At 57.7% G+C, this 20,328-nt stretch overlaps 2 protein-coding genes across 4 annotated transcripts in view; both read left to right on the forward strand.

Annotated features, from left to right (window-relative positions):
* Nucleotides 1–20,328, forward strand: part of LOC105858493 (DNA dC->dU-editing enzyme APOBEC-3G-like) — a 207,153-nt gene that overhangs the window by 95,465 nt on the left and 91,360 nt on the right. The window lies entirely within an intron of this gene.
* On the forward strand, nt 220–19,152 carry CBX7 (chromobox 7). Of its 3 annotated transcripts, none has more exons than XM_012741919.3 (6): nt 220–504; nt 2,674–2,717; nt 9,887–9,952; nt 12,401–12,467; nt 15,175–15,526; nt 15,839–19,152. In XM_012741919.3, exons 1-6 carry the CDS (start codon nt 436–438, stop codon nt 15,994–15,996), a joined length of 756 nt encoding a protein of 251 aa, XP_012597373.2. In that variant the 5' UTR covers nt 220–435; the 3' UTR covers nt 15,997–19,152. The 3 variants fall into 3 exon arrangements, with proteins under 3 accessions (XP_012597373.2, XP_020143373.2, XP_012597377.2); XM_020287784.2 differs by having other exon boundaries at nt 15,454–15,526; XM_012741923.3 differs by lacking the exons at nt 220–504; nt 2,674–2,717 and having other exon boundaries at nt 9,881–9,952; nt 12,354–12,467.

Consider the following 20,328-nt stretch of genomic DNA (forward strand, 5'->3'; position numbering starts at 1 on the left):
CGCGGGCGTCCGCCAGGTGCAGACCCGCGCCCGCCGCGCTAGCGCCGCCTCCCGGCCGCCCGCCGCACCCGGCGCGCGGGGCGGGGCGAGGGGCGGGGCGCGGCCCGGGGGGGCGGGGCCCGGCGAGGGGCGGGGCCGACCGTAGGGCGCGAGCTCAGCCCCGCGGCCGGCCGTCAGCGCGCTCCCGCCCCGCCCCCTTCCCCGCGCGCGCGCGCTCGCCGGCGAGGAGGAAAACGTTGCGCAGGTTCAAAAATGGGACGTCGGCGGCGTGAGGCAGCGCGAGGGGGTGTGCGCGCGTGCGCGTGCGCGTGCGCGCCCGGCCGAGGGTGACTGGGACCCCGCCGGCCCCAGCACCGCGCGCCGCAGCCGCGGCCCCGCAGCTCCGCCCCCGGCCCGGCCAGGCCCGGCCCCGGGCCCGCTCGCCCGCTGCCCCGCATGGAGCTGTCAGCCATCGGAGAGCAGGTGTTCGCCGTGGAGAGCATCCGGAAGAAGCGCGTGCGGAAGGTGAGGCTGCCCGGGGGCGGCGCCCGGGACCCCAGCGAGGTCCCCTCTCGTCCCCAGCACAGCCCCTCCGCGCTGGGGGCGAGGGCGAAAGTCGGGCCAGGGACCCAGGCAGCCCTGCGCTGCTGGGCCTGTCTCCCCAGCTCGTGCCTCAGTTTCCCTGGCACCGTGGGGCAAGTAGAATAAAAGTTGTCGCACCGGGATGTTGGGGACAGCTGAGCCCGGTTGAGCTGGAAGTTAGGAGCGGACTGTAGGGACCCTGAGCGTCATCATCTCTTTCATTCTAAATATGGGGTTACTGAGGCCCAAGTTGAAGCGACTTGCCTAGTGTGTTTAGTGTCAGAGCTGGGTATTGAACTCGAGACTGGACTCTTGGCACCAAGTCCTTTGAAGTTGGAAGCAGAGCTTTGGAAGAGTCTCCTCTTGCCTCTGAAGTTTTCCTGCTGGACTTTGACCTTTTGTGATCCCTACCCCTTACACACAACCCCTCCACAGCCCTCTTCCCCGCCCCCCCTCCCCTGCTGTGGGGCGTCCTCGAAGCTCCTCCCCCTCTGCCTTTGCCTTCTCATACAGCCTGCAATTTAAGGAGGCATTTATGCTGCGGGGTTCAGGACCCAGCACCTCAGAGCTGGACTTTGGTTGTCCCAGCCTGATGTCTGCACTTCCTGTGCCCAGGTTTGCCGAGTGGGCTCACTCAAGACTGGAGGCTGGGCTTGGGGAGGTCCTGGAGGAAAAGTTCCTCTCCCGGCACGCATCACTGTCCTTTTCCCTTGTCTTCTTTCTGCAGCCCCTTGGGAGGCCCCAGGGGGCAAGATGGGTCGGCCTGAGCCTCACCTCCTCCCATTTGACAGAGGCAGAAACTGAGGCCCAGGCAGGGGAAGTGGCTTGCTCAAGGTCATGCAGCAAGTTAGAGGTAGAGGTGGAGCAGCTCACGTGGGCTGGTTGCCAGCCCATCTTGTACAGAGAAGACTCAGTCCTCAGGTCGTGTGCCAGGGGTGAAGGGCACGGCGAGCCCTGAGCATCCTTTCTTCTCCCGACTCAACTTGGGGTTTAGCTCTGTCTGAAGGTTGGGGCTGCCCTCCTCCTCCTCCCTTCCCCAGGGTTTCCTTATCTTAAAAAAGGACTACTGTATGCCAGGAAGCTCAGTGCTGTGCTTTCCCAGAGTAGCGAGCCTGAAGCAGGCACAGCGATGAACCCCCACCCCGCCCGCATCGCAGATGTGAGATCAAGGATCATCATTCCTTCAGCCAGTCACACAAGACATTTATTGAGGACCTGCGTGTACTAGGCACCACTCTCAGCCCTAAGGATGTGTCCCTCAGAGAGCTGGCATTCTGCAGAGACGCACAGTGAATGAGGAAATACGGACAGACGCTTGTGTGCTCTGCAGAAATAGAACTGGAAGGTGCCCGGGAGGGACAGCACCGGACAAAGTAGCCAGAGAAGGGCTCCTCGGAGAGGTGCCGTTTGTTGGTCTTAGGGTTCCGGTGTGGAGGGGCTTCGCGCACGGAATGGAGGCGGACCTTAAACTTTTAAAGGCCCCCTGCTGGCTGTGAGCGAGGGAGGAGCCTGGCTGTTTCCTAACAACCAAGGGAGGGCTGACCACTCTTTCTGGAGGTGGAGCCTTTGTCTGTCTTCCGTGGGGTCCTGCCAGGGTCTTTCGAGTTGAGAGTTCGAAAGTCACTGACCTGTTGCCCCTGGGCCAGGGTCAGCCTCTCCAGAGACCCAGCTCACAGGGAGGAGAATCCAGAACAGCCCAGGGAGGAATCTTCTAGGATTTGGAGAGTCTTCCAATCTAAAACAGGGAGAGTTGTGACCTTGGCACTGGGACTCTGCGGGTCTTTGGCCACACATGCACGCCCCCATGTGGTCTCAGTGTCCCATGTGTGACGGAAGCTACCAGCTTGGGCCACAGGAGCCTCAGGGGCGTTTGGCGCCAGGTGCTCTCCTGCGCACTAGTAGGGAGGGCAGACTGGGGTGGTCGTGCAGCAGCCAAAGTTTGGGATCTCTGGGTTTGGGGGATCTGGTGGGAGGCCCCTGGGTTGAGTTTGTGTGTTGGGGAACACCTGTCTGCAGAGGGGATTTGGGGCTGAGGTCCTTTGGCGTACTGTCCCGAGAGTGGTTATAGGGACAACTGTGGGTCTCACCGTGTCTGCTTCTCTCTCTTCGCAGGGTAAAGTCGAATACCTGGTGAAGTGGAAAGGATGGCCCCCAAAGTAAGGCTCCTTTGTGTCTGTCTGTCTACTTGTACATCCCTCCACCCGCCTTTTGCCCCCTCCCTTGGCTAGCTTTTAGCTCCAGCTGCTCTTGTAACTGGGCAGCCAGCCTTGATTAGATCATCCTCTTCTCTGGGCCTCAGTTTCTCCTCTGTTAGCTGAGGGGCTTGGAGCATAGGCAGCTCAAGGTGGGTCTCTGGTTTCTCTTCTCACTCTGGCCCCTCAGTATGGGGACCCATATTCTGATTGCAGCCTCCCCTCTCCTTCCTTCTCTCCCTCCCTCTACTTTTCTCAGCACCAGAGATGGCCCCTGGCCAGAAGGAGGGGCCTGACCACAGCAAATGCAGTGCTGGGTGTGTGGGGGAGTCCAGCAGCGGAGCAGGAATCCTCAGTGCCAGGCAGTTGGGAGCAGAGCCTGAGTCCATCTTGCCTGTCCAGTCTACAGAGCATGTTCCCATACAGCCTTGTGAGGGAGGTGTGATCGTGCCCTCTCAAGATGATGAGGAAATAGGCTCAGAGAGGGTAAGCAGCTTGCCTTAGGTCACACAGCAAGTGCAGGCAGAGTTGGGACTTGAACTAGGCCTTTCTGCCTAGGTATCAGGTATCTCCTCTGTGCCTCCCAGTCAAACCTCTCCTGCTGAGGCCCAATCAGGAACCCATCAGCAACTAATCACCTCCCAGAAGGGAGTTGTTGGGAGGGGGAAGGAATGAGCTAGTCTTGGGCCTCCTCATTGGTCTGTGGGTGCCCCGCCCCCTGCCCTGCCTCCTGGAGACTGAGTCCTGGAAACCCCCTCTGCCCAGAGCCTCTGCTGTCAGGGGCTGGGGCTTTTTGCTGTGTTGGTGTTGGGGGCTGACCTGGTGTTGGGTCCTGGGGGCATTCTGGGGAGATGGTAGGAGAGACAGCAGAGGGGAAGACAGCCCATTGTGCCTCAGCTTCCCTCTATGCAAAATGGGTTCAGGCTCTGCTCTCCTTTCATAGGCTACTTGGCCTATGGGGTAAAAGGCCTGGGCACATGTTCAGGGTGACCCACAGTCCTGATGACTGGGGTTGGTGGCTGGCATGTAGATAGTACGGTCCTCCACTCTCACTCCCACCACCACCCCTGTTCTCCCTCCCCAGATACCCTTGGGGACTGAAGGAGGATCCCCTCCTCCACTGGGCTGATCAGAGGTGGCATTCTGGCTTGGGTGAAGGGGGTAGTAAAGGGCGCTGCCCAGAGTGGCAGCAGGAGCACCAAGTCTGTGGACACGTCCTATCAGCTTCTGTGCCGGGAAAGCATCATGTCTGAGCTGTGGTCACCAGCTTGTTGGCATTCAAGGCACTGTTGGCTATTTTTCCTCCTTTGGAGACTCCATCCTTTGAGGGATTTCCTTCTCTAATCAGAGCCCCTATTAATGAAGAGTTCCTAGATGCAAATACATCTGCCAATCAGAGTTTCAATCAGGAGGGAAGGAACTAGGGCTCCAAGAGCAGAGTCCCTTGATGTTTCTGGTGGCCTGTGCCCCTGGCCCAGGGGCCCATTGGTTTCTTAACATGCCGAGACCACCAGAGGGGCCCTCAGGACTGCCTTTTGTGACCCTAAGGGTTCTGGAAACCCTGTTTGACCAGATGACCTGGGGACACCTTCTGTCCCACCCCCCTTTGGTCCTGAGTTCCAAGCCTGGCAGCCCACCCAACAGCTGTGAGCCCTTTGGTTTTCCCCAGCCAGGAAAGGGACCTAGGGTGTTCCATTCATCACAAGAGCTCAAAGTATCTTTAGAAATTATTTAGATCAGTCCTCTCATTTTTCAGAGGGAGAAACTGAGGCCCAGAGAGGGGTGGTCATTACAAGAATATAACTGCCCACCCCATGCAGTGTTGGTGCCCACTTCATGCCACCCAAGGTGCCACCATGGTATGGGCATGAGGCAGGTATGGCTGCTAGCCATCCCTTCCTCACTTGGGGGAAAACAGAGGTTCAGTCCCAGGAGGAGCAGGGCAGCCAGCTGTCTTTAGTCCTCTCCTCAGGGGCCTTGCTTGGAGAAGAGGCTGAGACGCAGGGCAGGAGTAGGTAGTCGGACTGGCTGCGTCCTCCAGGCCTGGGAGCCTTGGCTGGGCAGTGCCAGCCTGGGCTGGGGGGAGTCGTTCTCCTGCTCAGCAGCCACCCTCCTCACCCCTGGGCAGGGGGACTTACAACAGTAAGAATAACAGTAACCATGATTTACATGCTCACTCACCCTGTGCCAGGGCCCTGTGAAGCCATCATATGCCTTGCCTGTTTTCTCTCCCCAACAGGCAAATGACTGCCCTTCCTCCCCAGCAGACGAGGCTGTCTTGCTTCTTCTGGAAGGCACAGCAAATGGCACAGGGAGGGGCAGGGGATGTTAGATTGTCTGCTACAGGTGCTCCCTGCACCTCAGAGACCCCCCCCCCCAGATACCCTCTTCTCATTTCAGCCTGCCCAGGACCTGCTGTTCCCCCTTTGGGAATACCTTTCTTTCTTCCCCACTAGTGAATGTGACTCCAAGTTCTAGGAAGGACTGGCTCCATGGGTCTTTAGTAATGACATCAGTGGCACAGCAACAACCAGGCTGCCAATCAATAAGCCCCCATTATGAGCCAGACATTGGCCCATTTAATTGCCACTTAGCAACTGTTTTACAGATGGAGACACCGAAGCCCACAGCAGAGAGGAGTCCTTGCCTAGGGTCAGACAGCTGGGAAGATCTGAACTACCTGAGCCCAGACTTGTGGGCCCACCCCTGTAATACACAGCCAGCTCCACCAAAGGTGACCACCGTTTCTTGTCTGTTGACCTTTGGCCCGTTCAATAGGAACTGCTCAGGCTTTGGAGCTAGACCATCCTGTCTTTGAATTCTGGTTGTGTGGATTTACCAGCTGTGTGACCCATGGCAAAGCTTTCAACCTCTCTGTGCCTCCATTTCCCCATCTGTAAAATGAGGCCCTGGCCCCACAGGGCCCTGCTGAAGACCACCTGAGATGGGGTAAGATTCATTAACACCCTGCCAAGGCAGAGAAGGATCCTTGCTCGTGCGTCTTCTGAGGCTGGGGTTGGGTTGGGAGTGGCAGACTTTTGCACACTCCAGGCTTTTGAAGTTGATTTAATGCACTCAAAATTGCTTTAATTGGTTTTATTATGTACCACACTGGTGGAAGTGTTTTACTTAACATATCTCCTCGCAACAACCATGAGCTACAGGGATGGTTGGTAGCCCCGCTTTAGGATGAGGCCACAGAACAGTGAGTCACTTGAGCAAGGCCGCACCCCACCGTCTGGACCTGAGCCTGATGCGGTGTTTCTCGTTTGAGAACTTTAAATTACTGAGTGAGGGAGGGGCCCTGCAGGTCCGTGGGCAGTTCCACCGGCCCCAGCGCCCCAGCTCCGCAGCGCGCCCCGCCAGGCCGGCTAGGGTTGGGGGTCCTGCGCCCGCTGGCGCCCCTCCCCCTCTGCGCCCGGTCCCAGTAGGGCGGGACCTGCGCAGCACGGGGTTCAGGCCCGGCGGCCCGAGCTTGTTTACCGGGCCGGGGGCGGGGCGGCGGTCACGTGGCCGTGTTTATCTCGGAGCCGGCGCGCGCTGTCCCCGCCCTCGCCCCTTGGTTGGCTGGGTAATCCCGGCGCGCGCCCCTGCCGGTGCCTGAGTGCGCGCGCGCGGCCGCGGGGGCGGGGCCTGCATCGGGGCGGGGCGGGGCCTTCCGTCTCCTCCCACGCGCGCTCTGCTGTCGCACGCCCAGTGCCTGCGCCGGCTGTTCGCGAAGCTGCTTCCCCGCGGCCGGCCTCCACCTTGCGGGGCTGGGTCCGAGAGGTTAAGAGCCCGTGCAAGGCCCCACCCCACCCCGGCGCGGAGCCGGACCAGGCCGCCGGCTGCCGGGTCTGAGCCGGTCTGACCCTGTTACCGCAGACCCCTTGTGCAGCTGTGTGCCAGGCCCCGGCCAACAGCGCTGCTCTCCCAGGGTGTCCCTTGCAGGCAGAGGGTAGCACTGAGCCAAACTGAGTTCCAGCCACGGACTGGCCACTTCCCGGCTCAGTACCTTGGGCAAGTGCTCGTGCCCCTGCTTCTTCATCTGTAAAATGTGGGTAATAATTTAAGAACCTACCTCATCAGAGTACCATGAAGGAGGCACCAGTGGCTAGCGGTCGTCCGCGCACCTGCTGTCGTGGTGGCGCTTGTGCTTCAGATGAGGAAATTGAGGTCAGAGAAGAGTAGGGACTTGCCAGGAATCACACAGTAGCTACAGCAGCTGGAAATCGGCAGGACAGGGGGGACTAGCTGCCGTAGAGACATTTCAGCGGCTAGGGGTGAGGCAGACCACGCGGGAGGACACAAAATTCCCCGTCTTACTAGTTATGGGTGAGGAAATGCAACTGCTGTCCGGGGAAAGAAAGTTTAGAGTCTCAGCCAGCCTCTGGTTGCTGATAGTGTAGCGTGGGCTTCGGTTTCACTTTAGCATTTCTGCAGGGGTGAGCGAAGGCTGCAGGGGCTTCCACAGCTCTTCCCACCGAGGGGGGCCGCTGGGCCTGCACTGGGCACTTTGTCTGCTGGGGCGCTGCTGGATCCGTCCATAGCTGTGGCCAAGTGCAACTGTAAGGCCCAGGGAGGCAGCAGAGGGCGGGGCTAGTCCTGCTGGCAGTGGGACAGCTTGGCAGGGATGTCAGGGAAGCTGCAAGATCTGTCTGTTAAAGGACGACTAGGAGTTCACCATAGGGACAGGCACTCGAGGAGGAGTGCACTGTAAAGGCAAAGCAGGCACAGAGGAAGGGAGTTCTGACGTGGGGACGTGGGGAGGACCCATGCAGTGCTCAGGGCATGGCCTTCGTTGCCACGTCCACAGAACCCACGCAGGCCCGACACGAAGGAGCCGTGCCCACGTGGTAGCAGAAGAGAGGAGGAGAGCTTATTGCCCCAGATTGGACTAAGGTGAAGTATCACAAGAGATGCTCCAGGAACTTAAGTTAAAGGCTTTAGCTCAGCGCACTGGGAGGAAGCAGGGGCAGGCTGTGCCCCAGGTCTTCTGCTGCCTAAGCCCTCCCTACACCCACTCACCTTCCTTCTTACCCAGAGAGCCTCCAGCCAGCGTCAGAGAACATTGCTTTTGTGTATATATGTATTTTATATACATGTATATTTTATTTATGTTTGTATATACAGTCATATTTGACTTAATGACAGGGATACGTTCTGAGAAATCCCTGCTTAGGCCATCTGTCACGATGTGAACAGCCTACTACACACCTGGGCTGTATGGTGTAGCCTGCTGCTCCTGGGCTGCGAACTTGCAGAGCATGTTACTGTACTGGATGCTGCAGGGAATCGTGCACGGTGGCGAGTGTCTGTGTATCTGTGTGTACCTGAACATAGAAAAGACACAATAAAAACATAGTATAGAAGATAAAGAATGGCACACCTGTATAGGGCACTTACCGTGAATGGAGCTTGCAGTACTGGAGTTGCTCTGAGTGAGTCAGGGAGTGAGTGGTGAGTGAATGTGAAGGCCTAAATTTAAAAAGAATTTTTTTTTGCTCTTATTTTTGATAACACTTGGCTTAAACCACAAATGCATTGTACAGACGTACAAAATATTTTTTCTTTGTATCCTTATTCCATAAGTCTTTTTCTGTTTTTAAAATTTTTTAGTTTTACTTTTAAAGCTCTTTTGTTAAAAACTAAGACAGAAACACATACATTAGCCTAGGCCTACGCAGGGTTGGGATCATCAAAACATCACTAGGTGGTAACAGTTTTTCAGCTCCATTCTAATCTTACAAGACCACTGTCGTTTATGTGGTCTGTTGTTGATCAAAACGTTATGCAGCACATGACTGTACATTTTTTTTAGTTGATAAATTTTATACTTGAACCTGTGGTGAGTGATCCTGGTTTTTCCATTTATGGAAGTCAGTTAGCTTTTTTTTTTTTTTTTTTTTTTTTTGAGACAGAGTCTCAGCTTTGTTGCCCAGGCTAGAGTGAGTGCCATGGCGTCAGCCTCGCTCACAGCAACCTCAAACTCCTGGGCTCAAGCAATTCTTCTGCCTCAGCCTCCCGAGTAGCTGGGACTACAGGCATGCGCCACCATGCCCGGCTAATTTTTTCTATATATATTAGTTGGCCAATTAATTTCTTTCTATTTATAGTAGAGACGGGGTCTCGCTCTTGCTCAGGCTGGTTTCGAACTCCTGACCTCGAGCAATCCGCCCGCCTCGGCCTCCCAGAGAGCTAGGATTATAGGCGTGAGCCACCGCGCCCAGCCCTCAGTTAGCTTTTTAAATTAAAAAAAAAAAAATAAGCTGCTTTAAAAACAAGTACCAACTAAATAAAAGTGCAGGTGGAACGAGGATGTGACAGGTGCCACCAAGGTGGTACCACAGATGGATGCACTCTGGGGCTGCCGCACTGTTGCCACCAGGTCCGCCCCAGCGGGGGGAGGCTCTCTGGCATGGGGCGGTGGGAGATCCTCTGTAGCAACCCCACGGGGCGTGCTGGGCCATCGGGTCACTGGATACACACCAAACACCTGCTGTGTGCCAGGCCCAGAAACAAGGGAACTTTAGAGACGGCCGTGGCGTGGGGTGGGGTAGCAATGTGTGCGGTGAGTGGGGGTGAGCGGAGGAGGCCAGCCTGGGGCTTGAAGGGTGGGGAGGCCAGCCGCAGACACTTACAGTGCACTTACTAAACCAAGCGTGGCTCTGAACACTTAGATCAACGAATTTAATCAGCACAAGGGTCCTTTACAGATGGGGAAATTGAGGCACAGAGCTGTTAAGCAAATCGCTTAAAGTCACACAGCTTGCTAGGGGCAGAGCTGGATTTGAACCCAGGCATGGTGTCTTCAGAGCCCCAGCTCCTTACGACCCTCTCTTGCCTGCCGTAGGAAAGGTCCCCTGGGAAGTATAGGGGCTTGCTCTCTTCCAGGTACGCGAGGGGCTCAGGTGGATGTGGGGTCTGACTGGGGGTTGGACCCAGTCCCTTAATAGTGTGGTACAAATGAGGGCAGTCTGGGGTTGCTGGAGCCCTCAGAGGCCTAAGCTAGGTCAGCTGCTTGGAATAGGTGACAATGACATCTTACCAGGATGGGGCAAAGGCCCGCCCACTGTGGGCCCGGGGTCAGCAGCCGCAGCCTCTGTGAAGCCAGGTGGGAGAGGGCAGCTCTGACCTCTCGCTCCTCTCCCCAGGTACAGCACGTGGGAGCCAGAAGAGCACATCCTGGACCCCCGCCTCGTCATGGCCTATGAGGAGAAGTAAGGGGTCCTCTGCCTGCCGCCGGGCTGGGCTCAGGACTGACTGCGGGGCTTCCTGGGAGCCCGCTGCAGGCTCAGCCGGGTCGTTGGGGGCAGGGAGGGGCATCTGACTGGGCAGCCCAGCCTGCCTGCACTGGGGAAGCGGGTGGGCAGAGTCCCAGGGCAGCCGAGGGCCCTGGGTCCTTTTCCTGTTGCTGGTCACTTCCTTACCTACCCAGGCCTCAATCTTTCTGCCGTAAAATGGGCCACCCTGAATAACACCCCAATTTCCCCAGGGTGAAACCTTACATAGCCTGTGAGAGGTTTCAGTTTTGGTAAAAAAAAAACAAAAAACATAAAAATGCTTCACAGAGGTGCCCTGCGTGTGAGGGCGTGGCCGTATCCGTGATGCTGTGTCGACAGGTCCAAGATAAGGTCTCAGGAGATTGTCTTATATGAGAAGGAAGATCTGATGAAGTTCCACAAAGGCTGGGACAGGCGTGTGGGCTTTAGAGCCAAGGTTTCTTTTCCTTTGTTTTTGTTTTGGGGTTTTTTTTTTTTTTTTTTTTTTGGAGAGTTTTACTCTGTCACCCTGGCTAGAGTGCAGTGGCATCATCGTAACTCACTGCAGCTTGAACTGCTGGGCTTAAGTTATCCTCCTGCCTCAGCTTCCCCAGTAGCTGGGACTACAGGTGCGCACCGCCATGCCAGGCTAATTTTTCTATTTTTATAGAGACGGGGTCTTGCTCTTGTTCAGGCTGGTCTCGAACTCCTGACCTTAAGCCATCCTCCCGCCTTGGCCTCCCAAAGTGCTAGGATTACAGGAGTGAGCCACCTTGCACGGTCTGGAGCTGGGATTTCTGAGCTCTGGCCTGTCTCCCTTGGCTACCTCCTAGCCAAGTGGCCCTGGGCAAAATCAGTGTTCCACCTCTGCCAGTGCCCGTGACCACTGCCTTTCACTGCGTGTGCCCAGCCTTTCTGCCCCCCTGCCAGAGAGCAGCCTCAGGTCCTCTGCCTCTCCTCGGCCCGCCAGACCTGTACAGAGTGGGACCATTCTGCAGAATTATTTGTACTTGACCCCTTACAGCAGCCTCCTGAGGCAGGGATGCAGGTCTCGCTGGGCAGATGAGGAAACGGAGGCCCTGGTGGATCAGGGGACCCAAGAAGGAGTCTTGCAGCTGGGAACTGGCAGGACCAGGACTCGGCCAGGGCTCCTGCCTCTGGGTCAGGTGCTTTCCTGCTGCCTCTCGTTGCTGGATTCTCACCACGTCTCCCCCAGGAGGCTCCCTGCCACTGATTCCAGGACAAGTTTTCCTCATTCTTTAAAAATCAGTGTGTCCCTGTCCCATGGCTTTTTTCTGCCTCCTGGTGTGTGGTGGGGCCTTGGTCCAACAGGGCTGTTACACGTGGGAGAATCCTAGGGATGTCGCAGAGTGTGGTAAGGGCGGCAGGAGCAGGTGTCAGGGCCTGGGGTAGACTCCTCCACCAGGTGCCCTTTCCCCTCTCCCTGCAGACGGGAGTCCTGTAGGGTGTGGCAGCTCCTGCCCAGAGGACAGCCAGACGTTAGGAACAGACACCGTGGGGCTCACTGGTTTGCGCTGAGCTCCGGTCGAGAGACTGGCCCAAGGTCCCCCAGCCAGGGCGAGGGTGGATCCTGACGCCTGCGTTCTTGCTGCTGTGCACGTGGCCTCTGTAGTGGGGCTACAGAAAGTGTGGATGGAACCGAAACAGGAGGCAAAATGAAGTGGCTCTGAATCTCCCCACCACTTCTGGCACTGTCGTTTGGAGTCTCTGGTTGTGTTGTGTATGTCGTGTGTGACTATAAGCATCCTCAAGTTGTGCCTTGTGTTTGTGTGTTTTGGTATATGGGGAAGGCACCCAGCAGAGAGTCAGGCATCTACTAGGCACTAATACAGGTTAATTTTCTTCCTGTCCCCTGACTAGATGGTACAGACAAGGTAGGAGCCTGCCCTCTCCCAAGTTCATATAGATTGCACTCGGGGGGGCAGTCTGGGCTGAGCTACACTTGCAAAAGGATTTGCCATTCTCATCAGCTCCTCTGGGACAGTCAAGGCAAATTGGACTGACAGGTTTCTACCTGACTTCCCTAAGAGTAGAAACCGGAGCTTCAGCTTTGGAGGGGTCCCCAGCAGTGTGCAGAGCAGAGCCCTATGTGGGCCTGGAGCCCAGTGATGGTTCACATGTTTTTGGAGATGCTGCATGAGTCCTGCCTCAGCGACTGAGACCAGTGCCCTCCCCGTCTGTCAGATGGGAAGACCAGGGCCTTGCGAGTCGAGCATCTGGCCCCCTTGTTGTGGCCCCAGCTGAGCAGTGGGGAGGATCGGTGGACCGTCTGGAGGGCATGTCCCCTTCCCGACAGGCAGCACAGGGCGGGCAAAGTGGACGCCTTGCTTTCTCTTAGATGTCACCCGTGTTTCCTTTTCTTCTGCCGCCTGCTTCGCACCCCAGGGAAGAGAGAGACCGAGCGTCGGGGTATAGGAAGAGAGGTCCGAAACCCAAGCGGCTTCTGCTGCAGGTAACCGGCCTGCCTTTGTGCCTCCTTCCTCTCCCTGCCCGGCCATGGGCCCAACCCCCGGGGTCCACCTACCCTCCCAGCTCCACCCCTGGGCACTGTGGGCTGGGCACTCTGTGCGTAAGCTGTGAGGGAAAGAGTTGAGGAAAGCCCGAGTGTGGAGCTGGTGCCCAGGGATGACAGCGGGTGGGCGGTGCCGTGGGAGGAGGCGGGGTGGGCATGTGGCTAATAGAACCCTAGAATTCTGAGAGCTTAGAATCTTGCTTTGAGAAAGCCTTGAAAGCTTTGAGCTTTTTAATGCTCAAAATCCCCAGACACAAAATTATAATACTTGAGAACCTCAGAAACATAAACTTTAGAATTGAGGAAACATGGGATCCCAGATTTTTAGAAAAATTTAGCAATTTTTGGAAAAAAAAACAGACTCTTGGAATTTTAGAAACATAGCCCTGGAATGTCAGACTCCTAGAAACCTATCATTTTTGTGTGAGAAGACGCCTATAGGGCCTCTTTTTCCAGTCTTCTGTCTAGTCTCTGCAGCCTCCCAGGCCACCCACCTCTTAGGTCTTGGGGGCATTTTGCTGACTTTGGTGGTCTGCGGTGACAAGCAAATGGGGTTTGAAGCAGTGCAGTTACAGGTTGAGCATCCCTAATCCAAAGTTGGAAACACCTCAAAATCTGAACCATCTCGAGCGGCAACATGACGCTCAAAGGAAATGTTCATGTGATCGATCGTAGGCAAGTCTCTTCTCTTATAAAATGGGGGTGATAACAGTACCTGCTCTCCTTAACTTAATAAGGCCCACTAGGTAGGGTACTTGAATCCAAAACGTCAGGATGCTTGGGCCCGTGTGCATGCGAGCCACGCCAGTCCTCCTGGGCACTCCTTACTGTAGGCCGGCACGGCTCTCACCAGGGTGGGCCTCCCTTCTCCGTGTGTCCGTCGGGTTTAGCGTGAATCGGGTCTAGGAAGGGAAGTGACATCTGCCAGCCATGTGCGTGCCAGGCCCTGTGTCTGGCTTGTTTCACAGATGAACACATTTCATCCACGTGCCAAACCTACAGGGCAGGCGTATGAGTTGCCTCTCTTGTGTAACAGACGACCCCTCTAGCTTAGCAACTTAAAGTAATAAACATGTATTATTTCACATGGTTTCTGTGGGTCAGGAATCCGAGGGTGCTTTAGCTGGTTCTTTAGTGGTTCTAGTGTGGGTTCCAGTCAAGATGTCGGCCGGAGCTACAGTTAGCTGGAGGCATGACTGGGGCTGCAGGCTCGGCCCTGGGCGGCTGCTCACGGGAGGCAGTGCTGGCCATGGTGGGGCTGGCTCCTCCCCACGTGGCCCCTGCTCTGGGCTGCGGGAGTGTCCTGACAGCACAGCCACTAGCTTCCCCAGGGCGGGTGATCCCAGAGAGAGCAGGGAAGAAGCCACAGTGCGTTTTCATGACCTAACCTCAGAAGTCACACGCCATGGTATTCCTCTTGGCAAACGGCTGCATGCAGGTGTGAATTCCAGGAAGCAGCTGTTCCTGGGGACCACCTTGGAGGCTGGTCACTACAGCCCCGTCACCGTTTCGCTGATGAAGATACTGAGACACAGGGAGGCTAGTGGTTTCCCCAGGCAGAAGCTGACTCTTGGCCTTGCGTCCCTTCCAGTAGCTGCAGTTGTCTCACGATGAGGTGGTGAAGGACAAGGAAGAAGGTGCCTTGCAGAATGGTAGAATTCACTGGCAGGGTGGGAGCAGTGGTTTTGAATGAGCTGCCTATGGGACCCACTTCCCAGGCCCCGCAGTTTCCCCCGCCCCCCAGTTCAGCCCTCCTCCCATCCCACAGCAACACCCGGGAGCCGCGGTGCGCTGAGCAGGCCAGACGTGTCATCTCTGCCCCCAGCTTGGAGGTGTTCAAGGTCATAGGCCCCATCTAAGTTCTCGCTCTCTTCCTGGAGCTCTTGGCCTCTAGTGACAGGTGGCAGTAGAAGGTACTGTCCCAGAGTGATCCGGGATCTCCCAACATCTTGGCACCAGGGATCTTTCTTAGATTCATGTAAATTCTCCCAAAGTCAGTAAGAAAAATGCCTAAATGATAAACTACGGCCTTTGAACAGAGACGAACGTGCCCTCAGCTCTGTTTCACCAAAGGTGGGTGGGGCGTCGCTGAGGCCGGGACCCCAGGGAGGGGTAGCCTGGAGGGATGAGGAGTGTGCCTGTGAAGTGCTGTCCCTCCAGCTGGGTGACGTGGGGCACCCGAGGGCCGAGTGTCCCTTGGTCGGCTTGCCCCAGGGTGCTCCAGAGACAGCCTCTGCCCCTCTGCTCTCTGCCCTGCCACACATCTCCCGCGAGCCGGCGCTTTCAGCTTTGGAGGTCCTTTAATGAGCACTGTTGCCCTTCCTAAAATGAAGAACAATTTTTTCGTAGGTCCTGATTTGTTTCCCATTGGTCAGTCTTCCGTTTGTACCTTTGTGTGCCCCTCTGCTGCACATCCCAGGATAGGCCCTGTGGCCCCAGCCCCAGGGAGACGAGGCTCATCGAGGGCCCTGGCGCGGGTCAGGGGCCACTCAGGGCTGGGTGGGGTGCAGTGACGGCCGGCCTGCGTGGGGGCTGGGAGGAGTCTCGTGGGCGGATGTGGGGCTCCGGTGGGAGGAGCAGCATGAGCAGAGGCGTGGCCGCGGCGGGAGGCGGGGCTGACCCGAGCTGCCCTGGCTTGCCCCCGCAGCGGCTGTACAGCATGGACCTGCGGAGCTCCCACAAGGCCAAGGGCAAGGAGAAGCTCTGCTTCTCCCTGATGCGCCCACTCGGCAGCGGGAGCCCCGAGGGGGTGGTCAAGGCGGGGACACCCGAGCTGGTGGACAAGGGCCCCTTGGTGCCCACCCTGCCCTTCCCGCTCCGCAAGCCGCGCAAGGCCCACAAGTACCTGCGGCTCTCACGCAAGAAGTTCCCGCCCCGCGGGCCCAACCTGGAGAGTCTCAGCCATCGACGGGAGCTCTTCCTGCAGGAGTCATCGAGCCCAGACGTCCTGCAGGCGGCCAGCGAGTGGGAGCCCACGGAGCAGCCCCCCGAAGAGGAGGGTAAGGCGGCCCAGGCCCAGAGACCCTCACAGCTGGAAAGGTCCCTGTGGTCATCAGGTCCAGAGAGTGCCGTGAGTGCTTGTGAGGCCACGGTGGGGACAGTCAGGCCTGGACGCAGGGCTGACACCTAGCCCAGAGCTCGCTCTGTCCTCCTGCTCTTGGCGAGCTGTGTCTGGTGTCGGGCCAGGCCCGAGCTGGCTGCAGACGCAGAGGGGAGGACCTTGTGTGGGGGTGGCTGGAGGGCTGCATGCTGCCACCCACTCCCACCTGCCCACCTTGTCAGCCTGCCCCGTCTGTGTCTCACGGCTGCAGCAGAGACAGACCTGGCCGAAGGGCCCCCTCCCTGGACACCTGCGCTCCCCCCAAGTGAGGTGACCGTGACTGACATCACCGCCAACTCCATCACCGTCACCTTCCGAGAGGCCCAGGCGGCAGAGGGCTTCTTCCGAGACCGCAGCGGAAAGTTCTGAATCATCGTTTTTTACTCTTCTTAAACTGTTTTCTTTTGGGCTTGGGGTGGGGACTTCCAGAGATGGGGAGGGGTTGGGGGCGGGGTAATTATTTTATTTAAAAAAAAACCTGAGCAGAAGAAGTGGGGAAGACCCTCTGACCCTGCCCCTTCCTCTGCTAGGGACTTTTACGGGGAGGCCTCAGGCAGGGGCTGGCGCGCTGGGCGTTGCTCCAGGAGTTGGGGCATCTCCCCAGGGCAGGATGAGGACAAAGCCGCCTGCCTGGGACACCTCTGTCCTTGTTCTCTAGAGATGCAGCAGCTGGTGCTGGGAGTGACAAGACCGTCGGGAGGCCCAAGCCCGCTCCCTCGAGCAGCCCGCCTCAGCCGTCTGGCTGGTTTCCCCTTCCCATTTTTTTGATCGGGTCTTTGTTTTGAACTTTCCACTCCAGTTTTGTGGTGAGCTGTGGAGGCTGTCTGTGACCAGAGTGACTGGGTCAGCAAGCAGGGGCAGGAGGAAGGGCTTGAGATTGCTGGGGCCTGTCCCCTCCCCTTCAGAGAGGTTTCTGCCCTTCCCAGGGAGGAGGCTGCCAGCCGAGACCCTTCTGCTGAGAGCTCCACCCTCCCCATCACCTGGCCCGTGCAGACACACGCGTCGCCCAGCCTCACCGGGGTGCAGCGTGTGTGCCCCGCCTGCCCCATGAATTTGTGTGTGTCTACAGACAGGTCCGCGTGGGCCTTGCAAATGTGCTTTAGAGCCTGACCAGGTGAATATGGGGTGATTCACAGCACTGAGGAACTGCCACGACACCCCACACTCACCCCACCTTGCATGCACATCACGTGATAGGATCTATGCCGGCCTGGTTTGCCTGCAGCTGTCAGTGGAGGGCAGAGGTCTAGCCGTGGGCACGAGGGCATCTCTGCTGCAGGGATGCAGGTGTGGTTTTGCGGTTATACCCAGCGAGGTTGCAGGTGTGCAGGCCTCTGCCAGGTTGGGCTGACATGTCAGCACCTGCTCCAAGACACTAGGGCCCTGTCTTGCCTCCCCAGGGGGGTTCTTGTTCTTTCTGACTCAGGTGACTTTTCAGCCCTTCTGACCCCCCTCTTCTTCTGCCCTCCCCTCCTACTCGGCCAACCCAGACGTGGTGTGGGTGTGGGCAGTCGGGCAGGGAGGCAGTGGCCCGCCACCTTCTCAGGGCAGCCCCCAACTCCTGAACCATTCCTCCCATTCTGTGTCCCTTCCCCATCCACCCTAAATGCCACAGCTGGGGCTGGCCTTGTTTCCCTGTGGGGGGACCTCCGCCATGTCTTCCTGAGGTCAGGCTGCCTCGTATGGTGGGTCAGGCCGTGCACAAGCCCTGGCGAGGGGCTGTGTCTGCCAGGAGGAGGGACGCTTGTTTTCTAGCTTGTACGGGGTACCCTGTGGGCTAGTAGCTTCCCTGCCAGTGAGGGCTGAGTTTTCCCTCCATCCCTGTCCTGTAGAGGAGAAAAAGCCAGATTGGGGGCACAAGGGGAGCGTGGCAAGGCCAGCACCCCTGTCCTCCGCTGTCGCCAGAGTCAGGGTAACCTGAACCGGGAGTGCAGCCGGGCTTTGAAACCCGCCTGCCCTCCCCAGCATTGTCCCCCAGCCCCGTGCTGTGTCCTCAGGAAGTCAGCAGGATCTCTGCTGAGGCACAGAGAGGGTGACTCTTCACCCAGCCTCTTCCCCAGTTCCCAAACCAAAGACAGCCTGAGCCCCCTTTCTGTTTGGGGCACTCCGTTGGCAAAATCCCCAAACCCCCGATTCTCTCTCTCTACCCCCTTCCTCCTTAATCCTTAGTTGTCCAGGGTCAATTCAGTGCTTCCATTGGGGCATGGTCCCCTCTGGGGTGACCTGATTCACCCCCAGCCCAGGGAATTGAACCTAGAGGAACATGAAGAGGTAGGGCAGGAAAAGGAAGGGGCGGCAGGAATCTCACCCATTGGCTGTGGGACCCGGGGGAGGGGAAAGGGAAGCTCAGAGTTGCGGGGGAGACTCTTCCAATATAGGGGCTCCCAGCAGAGGTGAAGGTGGTGGAGTTGGGGGGTCTCTCTCTCCAGTTGGATGTGTTGGCTGTGGCTTTGGACATGGCTGGCAGCTTCCAGTAGAAGTCATAGCCCCCATCCCCCAGGGGACGTGGACCTCTTCCTGCTTCCTGGAAACTTTCAAAGAACTGTTTGTGCAATCTGGGTTTGTGGTTTCGGGGGGCTTTCTTGTGGACGAGGCAGTTGTTTTTCTGTCTGCAGCAGCAGAACGCATCTTTCCTCCTACTCAGCCCTTTATGGCCCTTGGGGGAATCCTGTGGCCCAGGGAGGGCTGAACTCCAGGGTGCCCTGGAGTGAGTGGACCAGAGATGCCCAGCTCAGGGCAGCATGTGGCTCATGGGCTGCTGTGAGCCAGGAACAGGCTGTGGGCTGCTACCTGCCCCCCTGCAGGACAGGTGACTTCTGGGAGGTCACTGATGGGTGTGGCTGCACAGGCCTCCCCCCAGCCGGGCATGTCCCAGTGGGGGCAAGGTAGACAGTGATCTCCCACCCCCACTCCCACGGCCCCCCCCCCCCCCCCGCAGAAGGCCAGTACTCCTAGGGGCGGGGGAGGGTTAGAGAGCATCTGACCACCTGCCTTTCTTCCCCAGCCCCACCCCGTTTTGAATGTAGAGACCTGTAGGTACCTTTTCTTTTGTGGTGGGGAGGGGTGGGGAAAACGCTCCTCCACCCCTGCGTGGCCACTTGCACTGTGTGGCCAAGCCCCGCCCGGCTCCAGGACTGTCACTGCTCTTAGGGGGATAGTCCCCAGTGCCAATTTCCTCCTCTCCTCTTGCTCCGGGAAGGCGCTAGGCTTCTGTGAGGTGGGTACGGTTTCGCTTTACAAGTGGCCCGCCGGGCCTGCAGGTCTCAGCACTAGAGCGCTTCCTTTGCACAGACGAGCTGAGCTCCGTTCAGACTCGATGAATGTATCCGGGAGGGCGGGCCCAGTCGATCCGAGCGCAGGCCTTTCCCGGCGAGCGTGCTGGGGAGAGCCAGCGGGCGTAGAGCGCGGTTTTATTTTTGTACTGACATTGGTAAGAGATGTATAGCATCTATTTATTTAGATGATTTATCTGGTAAATGAGGCAAAAAATTATTAAAAATATATTAAAGATGATTTAAAAAAAAAGCTCATGGACATTCGATCATTGCTTCTGACGGCGTCCCCGCTGTGCCGAGGAAAGAGCGCCAGCCCCGGGTGCCGCCTCGGGTTTAGGTCCCAGGGCCGCTAGTCACTGACCGTGATTTGGGGCAAGTCATCTTGTTTTTGAGCCCCATGGACATACAGTGAAGATGAACTGAGGTGACGGGAGCCGGGAGTGGCACTGGTAGGGCCACCAGCCTGGTCCGAGCAGTGCGCCCTCAGAGGCCTGGACGTGCTTCTGACCTTGTCACCTGCCCTCTGCGCCCCCCCCCCAGGAGTATTCTGTTCGAGGACCTGGGGGCAGCCAGCGTCCCGGGTCTCTGCCGTCACAGGGCTGCCACGGCAAGTGCTCACCGACTGTTCAGCCGAGCTGAGCACACTTGTCTGGACGTGGAGACAGGTGGTCAGAGCAAAGATGTGAGAGCCGGGGGTGTCCTGCGGGCACATCTGCATTTGGTGTCGCACCGAGGGGCTGGCGGGGTGGCGGGAGAAGAGTGAGGAGGCTGTTGCAGCCGTCCAGGTGGAGGTGGTGGCGGACAGCTGGCGCAGTGTTGGTGAGAGAGACGCGGACAGCCTGGGGTGTGTGTAGGTGGAGAATCATCAGGATGTGGCCGATTTGCTGGGAGGACAAGGAGGGTCCGGATCCTGCCTGGGTTCCCAGCTTGGGCACCTGGGAGGTGAAGATCTGGATGGAGGCCGAAGGAGAAGCAGCAGGTTCTGGGGTGTCTTGACTTGGCCACCCCAAAAAGCAGAGCCTGAGACAAGGATTTGCTGCACAGGGAGTTTATTTGGGAGGTGATCCAAGGAGCAGAGGTTGAGGTTAGAGAATGGGTCAGGGATGGAAGAAAAGCCATTACAAGGGTTTATTATTGAGGCCACTTTTATGGGCAATTGGCATGTGATTGTGCCTGAGATCACCTGAGAGGTGTACAAGTATCTCCCAGAATTGTCCCCTCCCGAAGGGTGAGGGGTGGGAGCATTAACCTTCGAGTGCTGCCCCTCCTGAGTTGAGTGTTGGTCTGGATGTGCCAACCCCGCCCTCAACTTCCAGGCTCTGCGTGTGCCAGCTTCCAGCCGTCTGGGACCTCTGCCTGCTGTGCTGGAAGAGCCTGGGGTAGAAAGTGAAGACATGTTGCCGGTGGAAGCCCACAGGGAACTAAC

This window comes from Microcebus murinus, chromosome 10 (assembly GCF_040939455.1).
Source record: "Microcebus murinus isolate Inina chromosome 10, M.murinus_Inina_mat1.0, whole genome shotgun sequence".
NCBI lineage: Eukaryota > Metazoa > Chordata > Mammalia > Primates > Cheirogaleidae > Microcebus > Microcebus murinus.